General features: G+C 43.0%; 1 protein-coding gene and 1 long non-coding RNA gene across 3 annotated transcripts in view; one reads left to right on the top strand and one right to left on the bottom strand.

Annotated features, from left to right (window-relative positions):
- LOC144320752 (uncharacterized) overlaps window positions 1–18,818 on the top strand; it is a 44,292-nt gene extending 25,474 nt beyond the window's left edge. The window contains exon 6 of the mRNA XM_077909672.1: window positions 18,645–18,818. Within this exon, the coding sequence (XP_077765798.1) occupies window positions 18,645–18,762 (118 nt within the window). The 3' untranslated portion in view covers window positions 18,763–18,818. The remainder of the gene's footprint in view (window positions 1–18,644) is intronic.
- LOC144320759 (uncharacterized) overlaps window positions 9,885–18,823 on the bottom strand; it is a 33,129-nt gene continuing 24,190 nt past the window's right edge. The window contains exon 7 of one of the 2 annotated variants that reach the window (XR_013386385.1): window positions 9,885–10,513. This is a non-coding gene — a long non-coding RNA (uncharacterized LOC144320759). The remainder of the gene's footprint in view (window positions 10,514–18,823) is intronic. The other variant, XR_013386397.1, reaches the window with a different exon arrangement.

Raw genomic sequence — 18,823 nt, 5'->3', positions numbered from 1 at the left:
GAATCTCCTCAGATAGACCTTACAGCTGTCGAGGTTCATAGTCTAAGTGTCACTCTATCATAGTTGCTTCTCCTGTGTCTTCACTGACAAGCCCCCAGGGGGGCCCCTGCAGCAGCCAAGCTACTGAGTTCTTACAGGTGAGGGCATGTGGGATGATCCCATCCTGACACAACTTTCTGCTTTCTTAGATCAAAGCAACTTTACCCCTAAAAACAATTTTGGGAGGGAATTCACCGGAAGTAAGTGGATTTGAAATTATATCACATCAACACACAACAATCCACCCTGTGATTTCAAATCACTCACACAGTAATTCACACTGGGGCCTAATTAATGTCTTGTACTAATCCAAGTCCACAGAAACGTCAGTCTGCCCTGAGATTGCACATCACTTACGGTCTTAATCACACACTCAGTCACAGTTTGTGAGTATTTTCCTTTTGATGCATGTTCTCAGACCCATACTTTAATTACCAGCTCCAGCACCTATGTACCTAATATGATCACTATAAGCACAACAAAGTAATCTTGAACATGGCGCTGTATGTAACCGTCAAATGATCAAAGGTTAAACTTCTTCTTTTTTTTTTAAAGATTTATTTATTTATTCATGATAGACATTGAGAGAGAGAGAGAGAGAGAGAGAGAGAGGCAGAGACACAGGCAGAGGGAGAAGCAGGCTCCATGCCGGGAGCCCGACGCGGGACTCAATCCCGGGTCTCCAGGATCACGCCCTGGGCCGAAGGCAGGCGCTAAACCTGAGCCACCCAGGGATCCCCAAAGGTTAAACTTCTTAAGCCAGTCATTTTTAACTTCCTTGACAATCATGTTTTCATGTAAATATTATTTTCTTAAGGTCTCCAGGGGGGCGATGGGGAGGACATGCATTAGCACCATCAAGCATGTGTCCGTACACCAGAACATCACAATTCAAGGCTGCCATTTGCTTCAGGAATGCATATTTTTACATTTCCTGAAAAGTTCTTTTACTTTATTAGCCTCGACTTCCAAAGTTTCTGTACTTGTCTTTACTTTCCTAACCTATGACATATTTATAAGAGTAATTTTTGGAGGTTCATTGTGAAATATTTCTCTTTTAATAGTGCCTTTATATTCTCTAACCTCCAAAAATATCATTTCCTTTTCTTTGTTACATTCATGACCTGTTCTAGGTGTACGCATCCCATCACATTGTGTCCTTACATTTCCCTTGACGCTAGCAGGTTAGGCAGAGGCTGGGCTTAGACCATACTGTCCTGGTCCAATTTTCTAATATTATACAAAACTGCCTAAGAAGGCACTGAAGTGCTCACAGGTACTGAAGCCCAAGTTCTAAGAGGTATAAGGACATTTTCACTCCATTCCACCAACACGTCCTTTGGATCATGTTTTTCTTTCTGTCATAAAGGAGCTTTTGTGGCCAGTAGGTTTCATTCTGTCTTTTGATGTTGGGAAACTATAGAAGTGTGGTACCCAATGTTGTATTTTCTCCTTGACATGCCAATAGTCCGATTTCATGGTTGCCCAAGGAATTGTGACCTTTGGGGTATGTGGTGTCCACTTCACTTCTGGCTGGGTCATCTAGTATCTCAGGTGACCAGGAGTGCTCCAAGATCATAAATGTTCTGTGATTCTTTGTATCCCACATTTCAGCCAATCTTAACTGCAACAATTGTCAATCTAGAATTAGAGAAACACCATTCAGGTCGGTTTTTCAGTATTTTGTTATTTTTAGCAATTTCTCTAACTGCTTTATGTGGAATTCCCATTGCTCTGGTAACTTCCATGTGAAATTCACTCATATTTTGTAACATACTGCTGATTTTATCCATCTGTGTACCCAGTGATGACAAAGCTGCCGTGGCACATGTGTTAAGTTGAGATCGTCTGGTTTCAAACTTTTTAAAGCTTAATATGATCTGATTGATTTGGAATTAAGGAAAAGGTGGCTGCCATTGTTTTTCCACTTAAACCTCCTACCCACCCAGCAAGGAACTGTAAGCGTTTCTTCCTTTTAGTTAACTCTGTTTTGAGCATAGGTTGCAAATTGGACATAAGTGAAACTGGATAGAACTGAGCACTTTCAGGGAATCTCTGTCTGGAAAGTCCTGCATATTAAATTTCAAGTCCTAAGCCACTATTGTAGCTCCCAATATGATTGTGTGAGGATTTATTAACAAAGAATCCCATATTCTTGGGGCAGAAATCTGTGGTATGAGACTGAAGCCTGCTATATACCCCCAAGGTTAATGGTGTCATGTGCTAAGTTTCCTATGTGTCCTCTGCATGCATTAGTAGGTGTTCCTGTTCTGCTAAAGTCTAGACATAGTGTACGTGGATCTATTGTTAATGACCTAATCCATGACCATTAGTTTGCAAGCTCCTTGGGAGCTTCCTAGATGTAATGTGAAGGTGGTCCCTGTTCGGAGGGCAGAAAGAGGCAGGATTACTAAGCAGAGGCACTTAAAGCAAAAGGAGTAGATCCCCTACCCACCTGCCACATCTTAAAGGTTCAAATAGAGGCCTCACTGGCCTTAGTCATGTAGACCATACAGATGGTCTAACACCACTTTACCATCTCAAGGCTGTGTCCATGGAGCAGATTCTGGGAGCAGGGAAGGCAAGGGGATGGGACAAGGAGCTTCCAGTTGCCTGGGTCCACTTCACAGCAAGTGGCAGACACTCCACCTTTCATGACTAGCTCTTCCAACCCCACATGTACCCCTCTTCTGCAGTGTGCCCTGTGTGGTCAACAAGGGGCTTCACTAGCCTGAAGGTGGTGCCTGTGGTCTGTCTGGCTGCGCTAGAGGCAGATGCCATGGCTACAATGCAAGAGAAAACAAGACAAGGATTCCCAGAATTAGTGACAACTTTTTCCACCAGGAGTCCCATGATCCCAACCACTGATTTATTAAATCCAGGCTGGTGGCCCGATAACTCAGGGCATTTACTTGTATCCTCATGGGACATAATAAACGTAATACATTAGCAGATTCATGAGGTACGAACACAGAGCATTCCTTCTGAGGCAGTAATAATGTCCCAGGCTATTATATTTGAAGGACGGTTGTTCTCATTAGAGATGTTTCAGGGTTCAGTAAGGACGAGATTTTTCAGCATTCCTTGGAGGCTTAGTGAGTGAATTAAGTGAGGGCTGTATGTGCCATGTGCTGCAATGTCTGCAAAGCCCACGGAGCAAACAAAGACAGCAACCAAATGATCATACCAGTCAAAGACAGAGTGTGCCCATTTTGCCCATCTTGTCAACTGATGTTACCATGGGGCAGATTTTCCCCTGTGCCCAAAGAAAACCCAGGATAAAATGGCCAAAGGTAGAAGCCATAGCCAAAGATTTGTGCCACAAAAACACCAGGCCCCATTTGGGGCTACCCAATAAATACCTGGGTGGTATGACCTGTCAGTGCCAGACTGATCCCTCTCCCTTCACCTGAGAGAATGGCTGCACAGTCCCCGTGGTATTCATCCCATGTTTCTGGTAAAAAGGGGTTGATTTTGTTTAGAGTGATTTTTTTTTTCCTATTTCCAACATAGGAATGCCCAGCTCCTCAAATCTCCTTAAACCAAAGTAAGCCACATAAACCCATCCCAAACCTGAACATAGCCACTCATGGTTCTGCCAGTGGTCTTTCTAGGACCTTGCTAATCAATAGTTTGATGTGCTGCCTTTATAGTGTGTTTGGCAGAAAAAGAATACCCATGCCTGATGTTATTGGTAGTGTGTGTACATGCCAGGTTTCTGGGGCAGCCCCAGTGGTGCAGCGGTTTAGCACCACCTGCGGCCCACGGTGTGATCCTGGAGACCCTGGATGGAGTCCCACGTCAGGCTCTCTGCATGGAGCCTGCTTCTCCCTCTCCCTCTGCCTGTGTCTCTGCTTCTCATTCTCTCTCTGTGTCTCTATGAATTAAAAAAAAAAAAAAAAACGATTTCTAGATCAGTATTGGTGATATCAGATGAACCAAGGGCACTGGTTCTACCTTGTTCTTGCATAGTGTAGTGCTTTAGGGCCATCAGATCCCTTCCCTGGAGGGACAATACCCACCATAGGCAATCCTGGCAAGCTCGAGAGGGGCAGCTGCCCATATATCCAAGAGTTGGCTTGATTCCTTGTCAGGCATACGCATGGGCCCACTGTAGAAAGGTATTTCCTTCAGGTGCTCACCTTGTGACTGGGCACTACAGGAGCAGCAGAACCTGAGGTCAAAAGACAAATATTTAGGAGGAAAATGTATGGGGAGGCCTTCCCCTTCTACAAGAATGACACTTATGGCCTGATTTTTAGATGTTAATGTGGCTGCAGCCTTAGGAGTTTGGCCAGATTGCACATTCCAGCCTTGATGGCTGGAGGAGGCAGCACTGTGAGGAGAGATGGACTGGGGGTGGGATACGCCAGGTCAGGACACTGGTCTTTTCACTTCTTTCTATGGCACATATTCCATTCCAAGTGTAATGCACTTCAACACGTCCTTCTACAGCAGTACAGCAGGATCCCAGGGGAGATTGAGTCATTTCCTGCCACCCAGGAGTGTGAAATAGCTCACCCAATCTGGTGGGACTTCCCAGTGCTTAATTCCTTTCCCAGGTGTGAGGGGGTTGCTGGTCTCAGCAGCACAACACATTAATCATCCATGAGTGTCGGGGGCAATGGCTGTGCCCTATAATGTCCATACCTCTACGATATTGGGTGCCTCAGCATGGTCCCCAGTCTGGCATAAGAGGGCAACAGGACCTACTGGTTAATCATTCAAATGAATTAAAGCCTGGACAGTACTTTAGTCCACCCAGCCAAGGTGGGTTTACCAGTTTGTGATTCTATCTGCTGCTTTAATACTCCATTTTTCCTTTCTACCAACCCTGCTGCTTGCAGGTCTTAGGGGAGATGGAACCTCCACTCATTATCGTGGCCTTTTGCCCAATCTTGCACATTATGATCTTTGAAATGTGACCCTCAATCCCTGTCTAAATGGAGAGGGTATCTATACATGGTACTCAGCTTCTTTAAGCCCTAATGATGGCAGTCTGGTTTGCAGGGTGATGGGGAGAAGCTTGGATTAGGCCAAATGCAGTGTCCACACAAACCAGGGCATATTTACAACCCTCACTCAGAGGGAGGGAGCCAATATTATCAATTTGCCAATCCTTCTCCAGTTAGGAATACCAGTAGATGGTCTCAGACTCCTTTGGCAATTGCCTTGAATGTTGTTTAAAACACAGGATGGGGCACCTGGGTGGCCCAGTCAGTTAAGCATCTGCCTTTGGCTTAGCTCATGATTCCAGGATCCTGAGATCAAGCCCACATCAGGCTCCTTGCTCAACGGGAAGTCTGCTTTCCCTCTCCCTCTGCCCCTCCCCACTGCTCATGCCCCCCCCCCATCAAATAAATAAATAAAATCTTTAAAAATAAAACACACAGGACATGGTACTACTGCATTAACCAACTTGTTGTACTTCAAGGGCAATCTGACATCCTTGGCAATATGCCATCTCACCTGGATGCTGTGGTGGCCACTGTCTATGCACCCAGTCTGCTGTACCTACTGAGCATCAGTTGCAAAGGCTCATACGTGAACGAGGGCATCTACTTTCTGATGTCAGGAGCTGTCAGTGCCATAGGAGCTGGGGTATGAAAAGCAGTGATGACAACCTCATGCTCTTGCAGTGAACCTAAATATGTTTCCTTATATCCTGACTCCTCAAGGGCTTATTCATGATCATCCAACCATCAGCTTCCCGATGTCCAAGTCATGTCCAAACCATGGTGTTCATCCCTTTAGAACAACCCAACCATCAGTGCAGAGGTTTTAATGTGCTCATGAGTGATCAGCCTTGGGTGAACTGGCTGCTGTGCTGTGTTCCTGTTCCCATCCAGATGATGTCAGTGTTGGGCTGAATTGTGACCGTGGTTGGTGTGGTAGACTGCAAGGACTAGATCTTTCTGTACACCAGTCATCAGCAGAATTTAACCTGCTTCCACTCTACAGGCTGCAGGATGACAGAAGCAGGTGCAGGAACATTTACCCTACAGGGCCTAGTAGTACCTGCATTTCTAGAGACAGTGGGCTAAGTAGACAGGGGGTTCCTCTCCTGCCAGTGATCATGCCTTTAGTCACAGTGGGGATTTGAGCCAAAGCAGGGATAGGTCAGTGGAACATATTGTCATGCCACTCACTGACCAGCAGGGAAGTCCTTATCACTTTGGACTATTCTTTAGTGAGAGGCTCTACCTGGAGCAGCACTTTGTCCACTGCTAGGAACAGTTGCTCCTTTAGGTGGTGGGGGTGGGGGTGGGGGTTACCAGCTTTCTGCCCCTTCCAGAGCTGAGACTAAAATCCTAGGGACACTGTTCTGCCACATGGTCAGCCTATATCACCTCTAGTCACAGACACATCTATATCAAATGGTAGCCCTGCTTGAGAGATGCCTAAAGCTATAACCTGCTTCACTAGTAGTTTTGCTTCTCAAAGGTAGGTTCATTGCTCTGATCCCCTGTCCCACATGTGCCCTTTCTTTACCAGGTGGTATAAGGGACAGAGGCACTGTGCCAGGTGGGTAATAAAAGTCACCCAAAGCCCCCAAAGCCCTAGGAAATCTTGTACCTTGTTCACATTCATAGCAGTTGGGTAAGTTTGTACCTCATCAATCACAGTTTCTGGGACAACACAGTCTTATCTGACCAGGCAACTCTCAAAAACCTTACTGCAGTCCATGCTGACCTTGAATTTTATGTGGTTCACTGCCCATCCTCACCCTCATAGATGCCCCAGCAAAGCTTGAAGGGTATCTTGCAACAGAAGCAAATCTTCATTTTAACATTATGTCATCAATATAATGGGTCCACTTCACTGATGTGGGATGCCATCCTCATGTATATGGTGGGGCCATGCAGATAATCTTGGGGAAGCACTTGAAAGGTCTATGTTGCTCCTCCCACGTGAAGGCAAATTGATCCTGTGACTCAGTGGTCACGGGTATACTGGAAAAGGCATTTATTAAGTTCAGCATAGCATGGTACAGTCCTAGGAACATGGCCAAGGTATCTAAGATGGTAGCATTGTTGGTCAAAGCCAAACAGATGGGGGGGCACTGCCCTATTCAATTCTCAGTGGCTCACTGTCATCTGCCATGAACCACTTGACTTTTTTATGACCATAGACTATAGTGGGCTATTGAGACTACTATGGGTTGGGCATACAGTAGCCACTTGGTACAGTTCTTGAGTGGTTTCTCTCATCTTCTTCTGCCTCCAGACAATTTATACATTCAATGGTCCCCACTCTGCAGGTATGGCAGGCTTACCAGTTCCCAGTTCCTATTTCCCTCAGTACTGATTTGATGACTTTAGCCAAGAGGCAGAAATCACTGATAAAAGTTTAGAGTTTGACCCTTGGAGGATATCAATGCCCAATATGTCCTCTGTCTTGGAGAGATAGAAACCTTATATTCTCAGTGGAGGTGGGGATGTCATATTTGCAGTGTCCAAGGACCTTCCTGACCATAACTGTCTGCCCTCCCTAACTATCAATGACATTGGGGGGACCAAGGAATCCTCTGAGGGCTGCCATGTATTAAAGTACATCCAGCTCTAGTATCTGCCAGAGCTGTCACCCTTTGTTTATTTCTGGAGGACCAGTGAATAGTGAGCTCACCATGAAGCCTCTGGTGGCCTCCAGTGACCTTCCGGAGGCAGTCTTGGCCTGCATCCTAGACCTAGACACGAGAGGCACCCACTCTACTTAGGACTGTATCCTTGAGGCCTTTTCTGGAAGAAATGAGGCATCATGGATAGTAGGAGCATGTGGGGCAAATAGGAACTACTGTTCAGTTTTTAAGGCTTTCCACAGGCTGACCAGCGCAGTGTTGGGTTGTTGGGTTTGTTGGGTTGTTGCAGAGAAGGGAGGATTCTGCAGCAATGAAGTCAAACCACATTAACTTGTGGGTTAGTATTACTGGATGCTTTAGAGCAAACTAGGAGAGCTTTTGACTTTCCAAGCTTTCCCTATGTCCTGGGTCCTCCCCATATCCTATATCCTGTCTGAAATTTGTCCATTTTACCCAGATAAGCAGTAGCTTGCCTGTCTTAAATGTCTTGTCCCACAACGGAGCTCAGCATGGATACCAGTATCCCACAGCAGGTGCTGTGGGCAGACTGAAGAATCCTGGCCTTCATTCCTGCAGTGAATGTGGCTTAATCAGAGCCTTCAAAGATAGGAATGTAGGTTGCTTGTCGCATTCCCAACTTCCTAAGAATTTGCTGTACCTCTTCTGTAGATTTCTAGCATCCCCCTGCCCAGGGAGGTCCTTCTGCAGGATAGAATGATCCAGTATGTGAGTGAGTACCTTTCTCCCACCCCAGCACAGTGCTGGTGCTGCCAGAGGGCAGAATGTGTGGTGATGTTGCTCATTTTCTGTGCCTCCTTGCCCTGTCAGAAAAATCCTTTGGGGGATCCCTGGGTGGCGCAGCGGTTTAGCGCCTGCCTTTGGCCCAGGGCGCGATCCTGGAGACCTGGGATCGAATCCCACATCGGGCTCCCGGTGCATGGAGCCTGCTTCTCCCTCTGCCTGTGTCTCTGCCTCTCTCTCTCTCTCTCTGTGACTATCATAAATAAATAAAAAAAATTAAAAAAAAAAAAAAAAAAAAAAGAAAAATCCTTTGGACTCTGTATCCCATAGCTACACTAACCACGCCTGGATATTCCTGGCCTTTTGTTGGAATTTGGCAGCTATACTAATAATCTCAGTAGGGGTATGTTCTCTCATAAATGTTCCTGAATTTGTGGGGGTTGGGGGTGCTACCCACTGGCTGGGGTTGCATTGCTTTGCTTTTGTTCCCTTTGTATTAGGGGTTAGATGGCCTAGGGCATTTGATCTACTTCCTTGTCAATCACAACATCTGGCCCTTTAATCTCCTCACTTCTTTAGGGATCCCACCTCTTAGTGTCACAACTGGGCGTAGCGTCCATGGGATCAGGCCTTAACTGTCAACAGATCTTGTGCTCCTAGTTTTGCAGGGCCACGTGCAAAGGCCCAGTGTATCATCTTGCTCTCTCTCCCCCTTGTCTGCAGGCCCTGAAGCCAGCAGAGTGATAGACAATTATATCCTTCCCTAACCTCAGCTCTCCTCCAAATTTCTACCTTTAGCTTCAGCCTCTAATGGATATCAGTAGACAGCCAAACTGCCCACAGGAGAGGGAGCCCACCGCACAGCCATGCGGTTCCCTTCTCTGCTGCAGTGCACTTGGCACAGTTCCTCCAACAAGTGCATTAGAATGGCTGGTATTTTCAGGTTGTCCTTACACTCACGCAGTCATCCACAGCTATGGGACATGTGGGCCACCGCTCCAACACAGAGATCCCTGACTAGTTGGGACTTCTCCCGCAGATGCCTCTTTGCCAAAGCCCATGTCTTCTGTCCCATCTCTGGCTCACCAATCTTGGGTTGAGGCTCCTCAGGAGCTTGTCAGTTATGATCTGAAACTAGCCCCCATACTCAGAGGACAGGGAGAAGCTGAAGAAAGAGGCAGCCACTCCAGATTGGAAGGTGGCAGGTTTAGTTAGCAATGGAACTTATATACTGGGTTTGTCTTGGGCAGCAGGAAGATGAGTGTATCTCTAACTGGCCTGCCACATCTTAAGGTTTATATAGAGGCCTTACCTGGGATCAGCCATATATACCATCCAGATGATATCAACACATCACTATCTCAGGGCCATAGACTAGGAGTGACATCCTGGAGCAAGGACGGCAAGCGGCACCCACATTCCAAGGGCAGGGGATGCATGAGGAGCCTATGATCACCCAGGTCTGGTTCCAGTGATCACACCCTCTAGACAAATTCCTCCAACAGTGGCGATGGATTAAACAGTGCAAACTGGGAGTGTAGTAAATCATCAATTTTTTTGCCTGTTAATGTTTAAAAGTATAATTGTACAGATTCAGCAGCTGCTCTTCTACAATAAAATGCAGCCCACAAAGTAATTCAGAAATTAAATCATGGTTATTTTCACAGAATCTCCACCACCAGTCCAATGCTGCATCGAATTCAGTAAGATGAGGGGAAAGTACAGAAGTCAGTGCCCAGTTGTCTTGGTTTTTCAGGTGGGTTATAATACCAAGATCCAGTTAGCAGTCAGGCCAATCTTATCCTCCAATTCAGTATGTAATAGTGGGTGTTGTTCATCAGCCTCGTTGAACCTTGTGGAGACTGAAGTGAAGGTTTCCACTGCTTCATCAACTTCTCTAAGTATCTGGTTTCTTAGGTGGTTGAGGGTTTCCCAGTGAGCCAATGGTGCTGATAGCAAAGGGTGGGGTGGGAAGGCTGGCCTTGGTGATGCTAAGGGTGTTGGTAATGCTGGTGAGGCCTCAGTTGCAATAAGGTGACCAGGATGGTGGTCCATAGAGGATGTAGAGGATGTCACAGACAATGGAGTTGTATCTGGTGGTCCAGAAAGGTGTCCTTCCAATTCAGAACAGTGGTACAACTTCTATTTCTGGAGCTGTTGGAAGAGTATCCATGGCTGCAGTGAATGTGGTGTTCAGTAGTGACAAAACAGCAGGAGACTGTGGCTAGCAAGTGGTTTCATAGAGAGAGTGTCCTGTATGTTTTTAATTCTCTTATTATTCTTGCCAGTCAAGGAAACCTATACTTATTATGGCCATGAGTGCTGATATTGACTCAGGCATACCTGCCTTGCATCGTGCTAGGCTAAATGTTAAACACATAGTGTTGATATAATAAAAGACGGTGTTCTTGATGCCTGAAATTTTTATAGAACCATCATATTATTTTCCATTATCTCACTTGGTCACCCACTTGGGTTTATTGATGTTGGGTGCTATAGTTTTCCCAGTACTATATATATATCTGTTTTTAATTAATATGTTTCCTTTAATTTAGATTCTAGCATATCGTTAATGCTCCTTATTATCTCTATAGGTGTCTGCACTGTTTATTCAACAGAGGTTATTCCATCCTTCCTATATCTAGGTTTACAGATCTTACAGCCTCCCAGATTGTTTTAGTATAAGCTTTCATATCCAGATTGTTAGTAAGAAACCTAGCTAGAATTTTGTGTGAGCAAGCCACTCTACCTTTCAGTTCAACCAGAGGCGTTGGGTAAGTGGAAGTTCCACATTATGCCTTGTTCCTCAGCCCATCCTTGTATTCCCTTCCCTATGAAGTGGGTGCCCTGATCTGATCTGATATGATAGTTAGGATGCCATATCAAGCAATCCAGCGTTCTAATTCTCTGGTGTTGGTTTTTTAAAATCATTTTTCTGACAAGGATAGGGGAATCCTATTCCTGACCATGTATCTACAATGGTGCATGCATACAGTTTATTCTCTGATATAGACAAGGGTTTGTTAAAACCAACTTGTACGATTTGGAAGAGTGTCAGCTTTGACCTATCTGGAGTATTTGTTAATGACCTTCAACCTTTAACTTTGGCAGTTCTCACAATACTTTATTTGAGAGTGGAGGTGTTTGGTAAGGATATAGATGCTCTTTGCCTCTAGCCATGCTCTCCTCATATGTTTACCAGCAGAACCTGTTTGGTGCCATGCAGGTGCCCATGCAATGGCCCTGTCAATTTTCATAGCATTTAGGTTTCATGTTCCATTGAACTTCTTGTTTGTGTATGTATGGTTGTGTGTTGAGTTGCTTTCCTCCTTAGCCATAAATCATTGTGTTTTTTAAGACCAACTCCGGGAATCTCTGCCTTATTCGTTTTCCTAGTGGGTTTTGTCTACCTGGTTATTAAGTCTGATTAGTTTAGAGGAGAAGCGTCCTTCTGATGTGCAGAGAAATATGTGATGAGGTTAGAGATGTGAGCCAGGGCTCTTTTCTGCCATATGTCTTAACTTGTATGTTCTTCTGTCTTATTTTTCAGTCATTTTCCCACCATGTTCCTGACCAACACTAGCTATTGTCTATGAATCTGAGCAAAGCTAAGCCTCATTCTGATTTTCCTTAATAGATTCTTCAGTTGCCAATTTCATGGCTCTTTGTTCAGTGTATTATGCTGATCCTCATTAGGATTAGACCATCAATAGTTTTCTCTGACTGGCTAATTGCACTTGGCATTATACTCTGTAGATCCATCTGTGTTGTTGCAAATGGCAAGATTTCATTTTTTGTGGCTGAATAATATTCCTATATATTCCTATATATGTATATATATGAATAATATATATGTGATAATATATATAACAATGATATATATATGATATGATAATATCATATCTTCTTTATCCATTCATCTCTCAGTGGACACTTGGGCTGCTTCTGTAGCTTGGCTATTGTAAATAATGTTGCAATGAACATAAGGGTGCATATATCCCTTTGAATTAGTGTTTTCGCATTCTTTGGGTAAATGCCCAGTAGTGCAATTACTGGATAGTAGAGTATTTCTAACTTTCTGAGAAACCTCTGTACTGTTTTCTACAGTGGCAGCCAAAGTTTTCATTCCCACCAACAGTGCAAGAAAGTTCCTATTTCTCCACATTTTTGCCCACAATTGTTGGCAAAAAATTGTTTCTTGAAGGAGAGTGAGAGAGCACAAGTGATGGAAGTGGCAGAGGGAGAGGTAGGAGCAGACTGCCTGCTGAGCAGGTGCCTGAAGCAGGGCTCGAACCCAGGACCCCAAGGTATGACTCAAGCTGAAGGCAGAGGCTTAATTGAATGAGCCACCCAACTCCCCTTGAGTTTCTTATTTTAGCCATTCTAACAGGTCTGAGGTGATATCTCCTTGTGATTTTGATTTGTATTTCTCTCATAATGAGTGATGTTGAGCATCTTTTCATGTGTCTGCTGGCCATCTGTATGTATTCTTTGGAGAAATGTCTGTTCATATCTTCTATTTTTTTTAAGAGTTATTCATTTATTCATGAGAGACAGAGAGAGAGAGAGGCAGAGACACAGACAGAGGGAGAAGCAGGCTCCATGAAGGGAGCCCGATGTGGGACTCAATTCTGGGACTACAGGATCACGCCCTGAGCCAAAGGCAGACACTTAGCTGCTGAGAGCAGAAGGTGTCCCACTTCTGCTCATTTTTAAATTGGCTTATTTGGCATTTTTTTATGTTGACTTGTATAAGTTCTTTATATATTTTGGATACTAATCCTTTATCAGATATTTAATTTGCAAATATCTTCTCTCACTAGGTTGTCATTTAGCTTTGCTGGTTGTTTCCTTTATTGTGTAGAAGCTTTTTATTTTGACGTAATCCCAATAGTGAATTTTTCCTTTTGTTTCGTTATATTTTGTTTTTTTTGTTTTGTTTTGTTTTTGTTTTTGTTTTTTGCCTCCGGAAACCTGTCTAGAAAGATGCTGCTATGGCCAATGTCAGAGAAATTATTGCTTGTCTGTCCTTTCTTCTAGGATGTTTTTTCTTTTCTTTTCTCTCTTTTTTTTTCTTTTTCTTTTTCTTTCTTTCTTTTCTTTTTTTTTTTAGAGAGAGAGAGAGAAGAGAGAGAGAGAAAGGGGCATGCACATGAGTGAGGGTAGGAAGTGGGCAGATGGATAAAGAAAGAGAATCTCAAGCAGGCTCCATGCCCAGTATGGAGCCCAATGCAGGACTTGATCTCACGACCCTGAGATCATAACCCAAGCTGAAATCAAGAGTCAGAGACTTAACCAACTGAGCCACCAGGTGTCCCTCTTATAGGATTTTTATGGTTTTATGTCTCATATTTAGATCCTTAATCCATCTTGATTTTATTTCTGTATATGGTATAAGAAAGTGGTCTGTTAGCTGTTATAGCTGTCTAGTTTTCCCAACACCATTTGTTGAAGAGACTATCTTTTTCCCATTGCATGTTCTAGCCTTCTTTGTCAAAAGTAAATTGATCATATAATTGTGGGTACATTTCTGGGCTTTCTATTCTGTTCTATTGATCTATGTGTCTACATTTGTGCTGGTACCATACTATTTTGATTACCACAGCTTTGTAATATAACCTGAAGTCTGGAATTGTAATGCCTTCAACTTTGCTTTTCTTTTTCAAGACTGCTTTGGCTATTTGGATCTTTTGTGGTTCCATACAAATTTTAAGATTGCTTATTCTAGTTCTATGGAAAATGTTATTGATATTTTGATGGGAATTGCATTAAATCTGTAGATTGCTTTGAGTAGTGTAGATATTTTAATATTTGTTCTTCCAATCCATGAGAATGGCATATATTTCCATTTCTTTTCTTTCATCATTGTTTTTGTTTATGGTGAAAAAATTTATATTTAGCTTTATAGTCAGCTGGACTCAGTCTAGATGATCCCAATTTTGTTGGCAACATCCAAAGCATCATGGTCAGGAGCCAGCCAAACATATGCTTTCTTCTCTCCATCAGGCCTGATCAAGGTGCTGACCTTGGCCACATCAATGTCATAGAGCTTCTTCACAGCCTGTTTGATCTGGTGCTTATTGGCCTTGACATCCACAATGAACACAAGTGTGTTGTTGTCTTCTATTTTCTTCATGGCTGACTCAGTAGTCAGGGGGAACTTGATGATGGCATAGTGATCAAGCTTGTATCTCCTGGGGGCACTCTTTCAAGGATATTTGGGCTGCCTTCAGAAAGCTCTCTTAGCTTTCAAAGCCTTTGCTTTGGCTTCGGCTTTGGGAGGGGCAGGGGCTTCCTTCTTCACTTTTGGCGCCATCTTCCTCATCATTGTATTCAGAGTATAGTTCTTTCACATCTTTGATTAAGTTTATTCCTAGGTATTTTATTATTTTTGGTACAACTATAAATAGGGTTGTTTTCTTCATTTTGCTTCCTGCTGCTTCATTATTAGTGTAGAAAAATGCAATGGATTTCTGCACATTGATTCATTACAACTGTAATGAATTCATTTATAGTATTTATCAAGACTTATTTCCTCAGTAGTTCTTATTAAGTCAATCAGTTCTACATTTCTGTCTTCTGCAAATATTGTAAATAATGTTGTTCTGTCCTGTGAGGGCTCAGGATTTAAACTTTTAAAAACTTTTTCTTTTGCTATTGCATGTAATGATGAGGGTATCTTTCCTCTATCATAAATCATAATTTATAGTCCTAATTTTATTTTTATATAAGTAGATCCTCCTGCAGTTTTCCTTTTTTTAAGTAAAGTTTTTTTTTTTTTTTAAGATTTTGTTTACTCATGAGAGACACACAAAGAGAGAGAGGCAGAGACACAGGCAGAGGGAGAAGCAGGCTCCATGCAGGGAGCCCAATGAGGGACTCAATCCCAGGACTCCAGGATCATGCCCTGAGCCGAAGGCAGGCGCTAAACCACTGAGCCACCCAGGGATCCCCCTCCTGCAGTTTTCCATGGAGATAATGTAAGGATTATGTATTAGGTATAAGCCATCCTAATTTCCAGTTTGCTGCTACCAAGTCAAAAATGTTCCTAAATAGTGTTATTTTCTCCAAATGCTGTAAGATGGTAAGTTTTAGCATCAGTGGTAATGGACTTGAATTGCACAATCTCTGCTCCTGGAGGATCAGATTTTTTTCCTCCTTTGGTTGATAAATCTAATAGCCATTGAGTTTCTGTGTCTACATCAGTTTTTGTCATTGGTTTTTTAGTGTAAGTTCTCACTTCAGTGACATTGATTCCATATTACTATTTGTTGTAGTTTTGTCTACTAGCATACCTCAGAGATGTTATGAGTTTGGTTCCAGACCACTTTGAATAAATAATTCTATTTATTTGAATATTTAAATAAGTAATAATAATATTTATGCAATTATAGTAAATCTAGTCAAATGAATTTTTGGTTTCTCAGTGCACATGTAGATACTCTTTTAGTAACATCGAAGATCACAGATGAAAGATCACCATAACAAATACAGTAAAAAGGAAAAGTTAGAGATGTGAGAATTACCAAAATGTAACAAAGACATGAATTGAAAAAATACTGTTGGAAAAATGGTGCCCATAGCCTTGGTAATTCAGGGTTACCACAAAACTTCAATTTGTAAAGAGAGAGAGAGACAGACAGACAGACCTAGCTCTGTGATTTACATATCTGTGAGACAATAAAAAGAGGCATGTCTGTAGTTATCTGTGTTTCACATTTATGTCTATGTTCCATTTTAAATTAATTTCGTGGATGGTGTAAAGTTCTGTGTCTAGATTCACTTTTTTTGAATATGGATGTCTTGTTGCCCCAGCACCATTTATGGAAAGGTCTTTGCTCTGTTGTGTTGTTTTTACTCCTTTATCAAAGATCAATTGACTATATTCATATGAGTCATTTTCTGGGCTTTCTGTTCTTTTCCACTGATCTGTCTGTTCTTTCAGCAGTACCCCACTATCTCAACCACTGTAACTTTATACTAAGTCTTGAAGTCAGGTTCCTACTATCAGTCCTATAACTTAGTTCTTCTTCTATAGAGTTGACCATTCTGGATATTTTACCTCTCCGTGAAAACTCTAGAATCTGTTGATATCCATATAATAACTTGCTGAGAATTTGATTTTTTTAATCTATTTGTATTAGTTAGGACTTTCTCTCTCTACTAAGTCAATTATCATCACTTATCCACTTTCTGTCTTCCAGATTGTTGACATCTCTCATGATGATGTTGAAAACAGTAATAAGAGGAGACATCTTTGCCTTATCCTATTCATGTTGAGAAAATTTTGAATTTCTCACCATTAAGTATAATGTTAGCTGTACATTTTTATAGATAGTCTTTATTAAGTTGAGGAAGTCCCCTTCTAATTCTAGATTGCTGAGTTTTTATCATAAATTGGTGTTGTATTTTGTCAAACGTTTTATCTGCATCTAGTGCCTTGGAACAGGGCAATTGTCAGGAGAAGCTGAGTCATGCTAGTTGGCAGTTGGGAATATAAGACATCTGCCCTAGCCCACACAAATGTGCATCTTCCCCCTGAAGGTAGTGCAGAGGAGGCTGGACTGCCTGGCCAGGAGAAGCCTATCTAGCTTTCTGGGTACCTTTCATGAAGAGATATTTGGGAGCCTTGCTAACTGCTAAGCCCAGGACCCCATCAAATAGCCAGTTGAAAAAGTGGCTGACTTTTTACTAGTTTAAAGCTAACACCTCAGAATGACTGTTAGGGTTTCTTCCCCTACCCTGGAGGCTGTGCAGGTAAATGGGACTGGCCTGAGCTGCACAGTCCTGCTGTGCTCCGGTTTCCTAAGGTTGGCTGATGGGATATGTTTTTCACATACTTGCATCAATAGTTCAGGGAAGCCAGGGACCTATTAAAGTACAAGTCTCAGTGGAAGCTTGGTCATGAGAGCAAGCTATTGGCAGTACAGTGCATCTGCCTATTTCAGGCTCTTACCTATACAAATATGCCTATTTCCCATGAAGGCAGAACTGGTAAGAACCGTACTGCCTTGCCAATGTGTCCTCCAAGAAGAGACACCTGAGAACCTTGATTGCTTGAGAAGCCAGGAACCCCATCAGTCCTGGGGATTTACTGTTGATAGTTTAAAGCTGCTCAGAAAGATTTTTCTGAGGATAAGCTATCTCCTCTTTGGAGGCTATACACCTGGTGGGAACTGGTTCCACAGGCCTGGAGTGTCCAGGCTGCCAAGGTTGGCTGACAAAGTATGTAGTGTGTAAGCATAGGCCACTCAGATTCATTTAAAGGACCTAAAAGAGGGCAAGTGTCAAGAGAGGCCAGGATACAGGAGGGGGGCAATTGTGGTTCCAGGGTATCTGGATAATTCTAAGCCCTAACCTACACAAATGTTCATGTGGGGGCCAAGAGCAGGATACCCTAAAATGTACCATATTAATATATTGATTATTTTGTTTTTGTTTTTTTTAAGATTTTATTTATCCATTCATTAGAGACAGAGAGAGGCAGAGACACAGGCAGAGGGAGAAGCAGGCTCCCTGTGGGGAGCCCAACATGGGACTCGATCCCTGGACCTCAGGATCATGCCCTGAGCCAAAGACAGATGCTCAATTGTTGAGCCACCCAGTCGTCCCTATATTGATTATTTTAAATTAAACTTAAGAAACAGCCAGTGCAAAAAGACTCTGTGCCCCCTTGGTCTCCAGAAAGCAAGAAATAAGTCTCATGTGACATGTACCCTCCCTGTACCAGGAGGTAGGCAGACATTCTTACCTCCAGAGATATGGCATGCAGAACTGAGGAGGCTATATGTACAAACCTTGTTACTTTCACTAATGTATTACCCCAACCCAAATTCAGTTGATATTTCTTTATTAATGTAAATTTCCAAGCATAAGTTTTCTCTGTCCCATCAATTCCTCAAAGGTTTAGTGTTTGTCTAAAGAATATAGGGGCACCTGGGTATAGTTGTTTAAGTGTCTGACCCTTGGTCTCAGCTCAGTCATGATCTCAGGGTCATGAGATTGAGCCCCACATCAGGATCTGTACTCAGCAGAAAGTCTGCTCCAGATTCTCTCTCCCTCTCCCTCTGCCCCTTCACTTCATTCTCATGTGCACTCTCTCTCTCTCTCTCTCTCTCTTTCTCTTAAATAAATATTTTAAAAAAATAGAGTATAAGTACTGCCTGCCTTGACCATTTCTTTGGGTCTCACCTTCAATCCTAGGCTTCCCTGTGCATGTACTTAAAATTTGGTGGAGGAAGGATTTTCCTCTGGTTAATTTGTCTTATGTCAATTCAATTTTTAGACTAACAAGAAGAACTTTGAAGAGTAGAGAGAAAATGTCCTCCCCAACTGTTGACATAGTCAGCAGGATAAACTTTGACTGGACACTGAGAGACCTGGGACATCTGACAAGCAGCTAGATGAATGTAAGAAACCTCTCAGAACTAAGCCTGCAGGTTTAATGGAACCAAGAGTGGTGAG

Source organism: Canis aureus, chromosome 1 (assembly GCF_053574225.1).
Source record: "Canis aureus isolate CA01 chromosome 1, VMU_Caureus_v.1.0, whole genome shotgun sequence".
Lineage (NCBI taxonomy): Eukaryota > Metazoa > Chordata > Mammalia > Carnivora > Canidae > Canis > Canis aureus.
The sequence above is the reverse complement of the archived record's forward strand: the minus strand, read 5'-3'. Positions and strand labels throughout refer to the sequence as shown.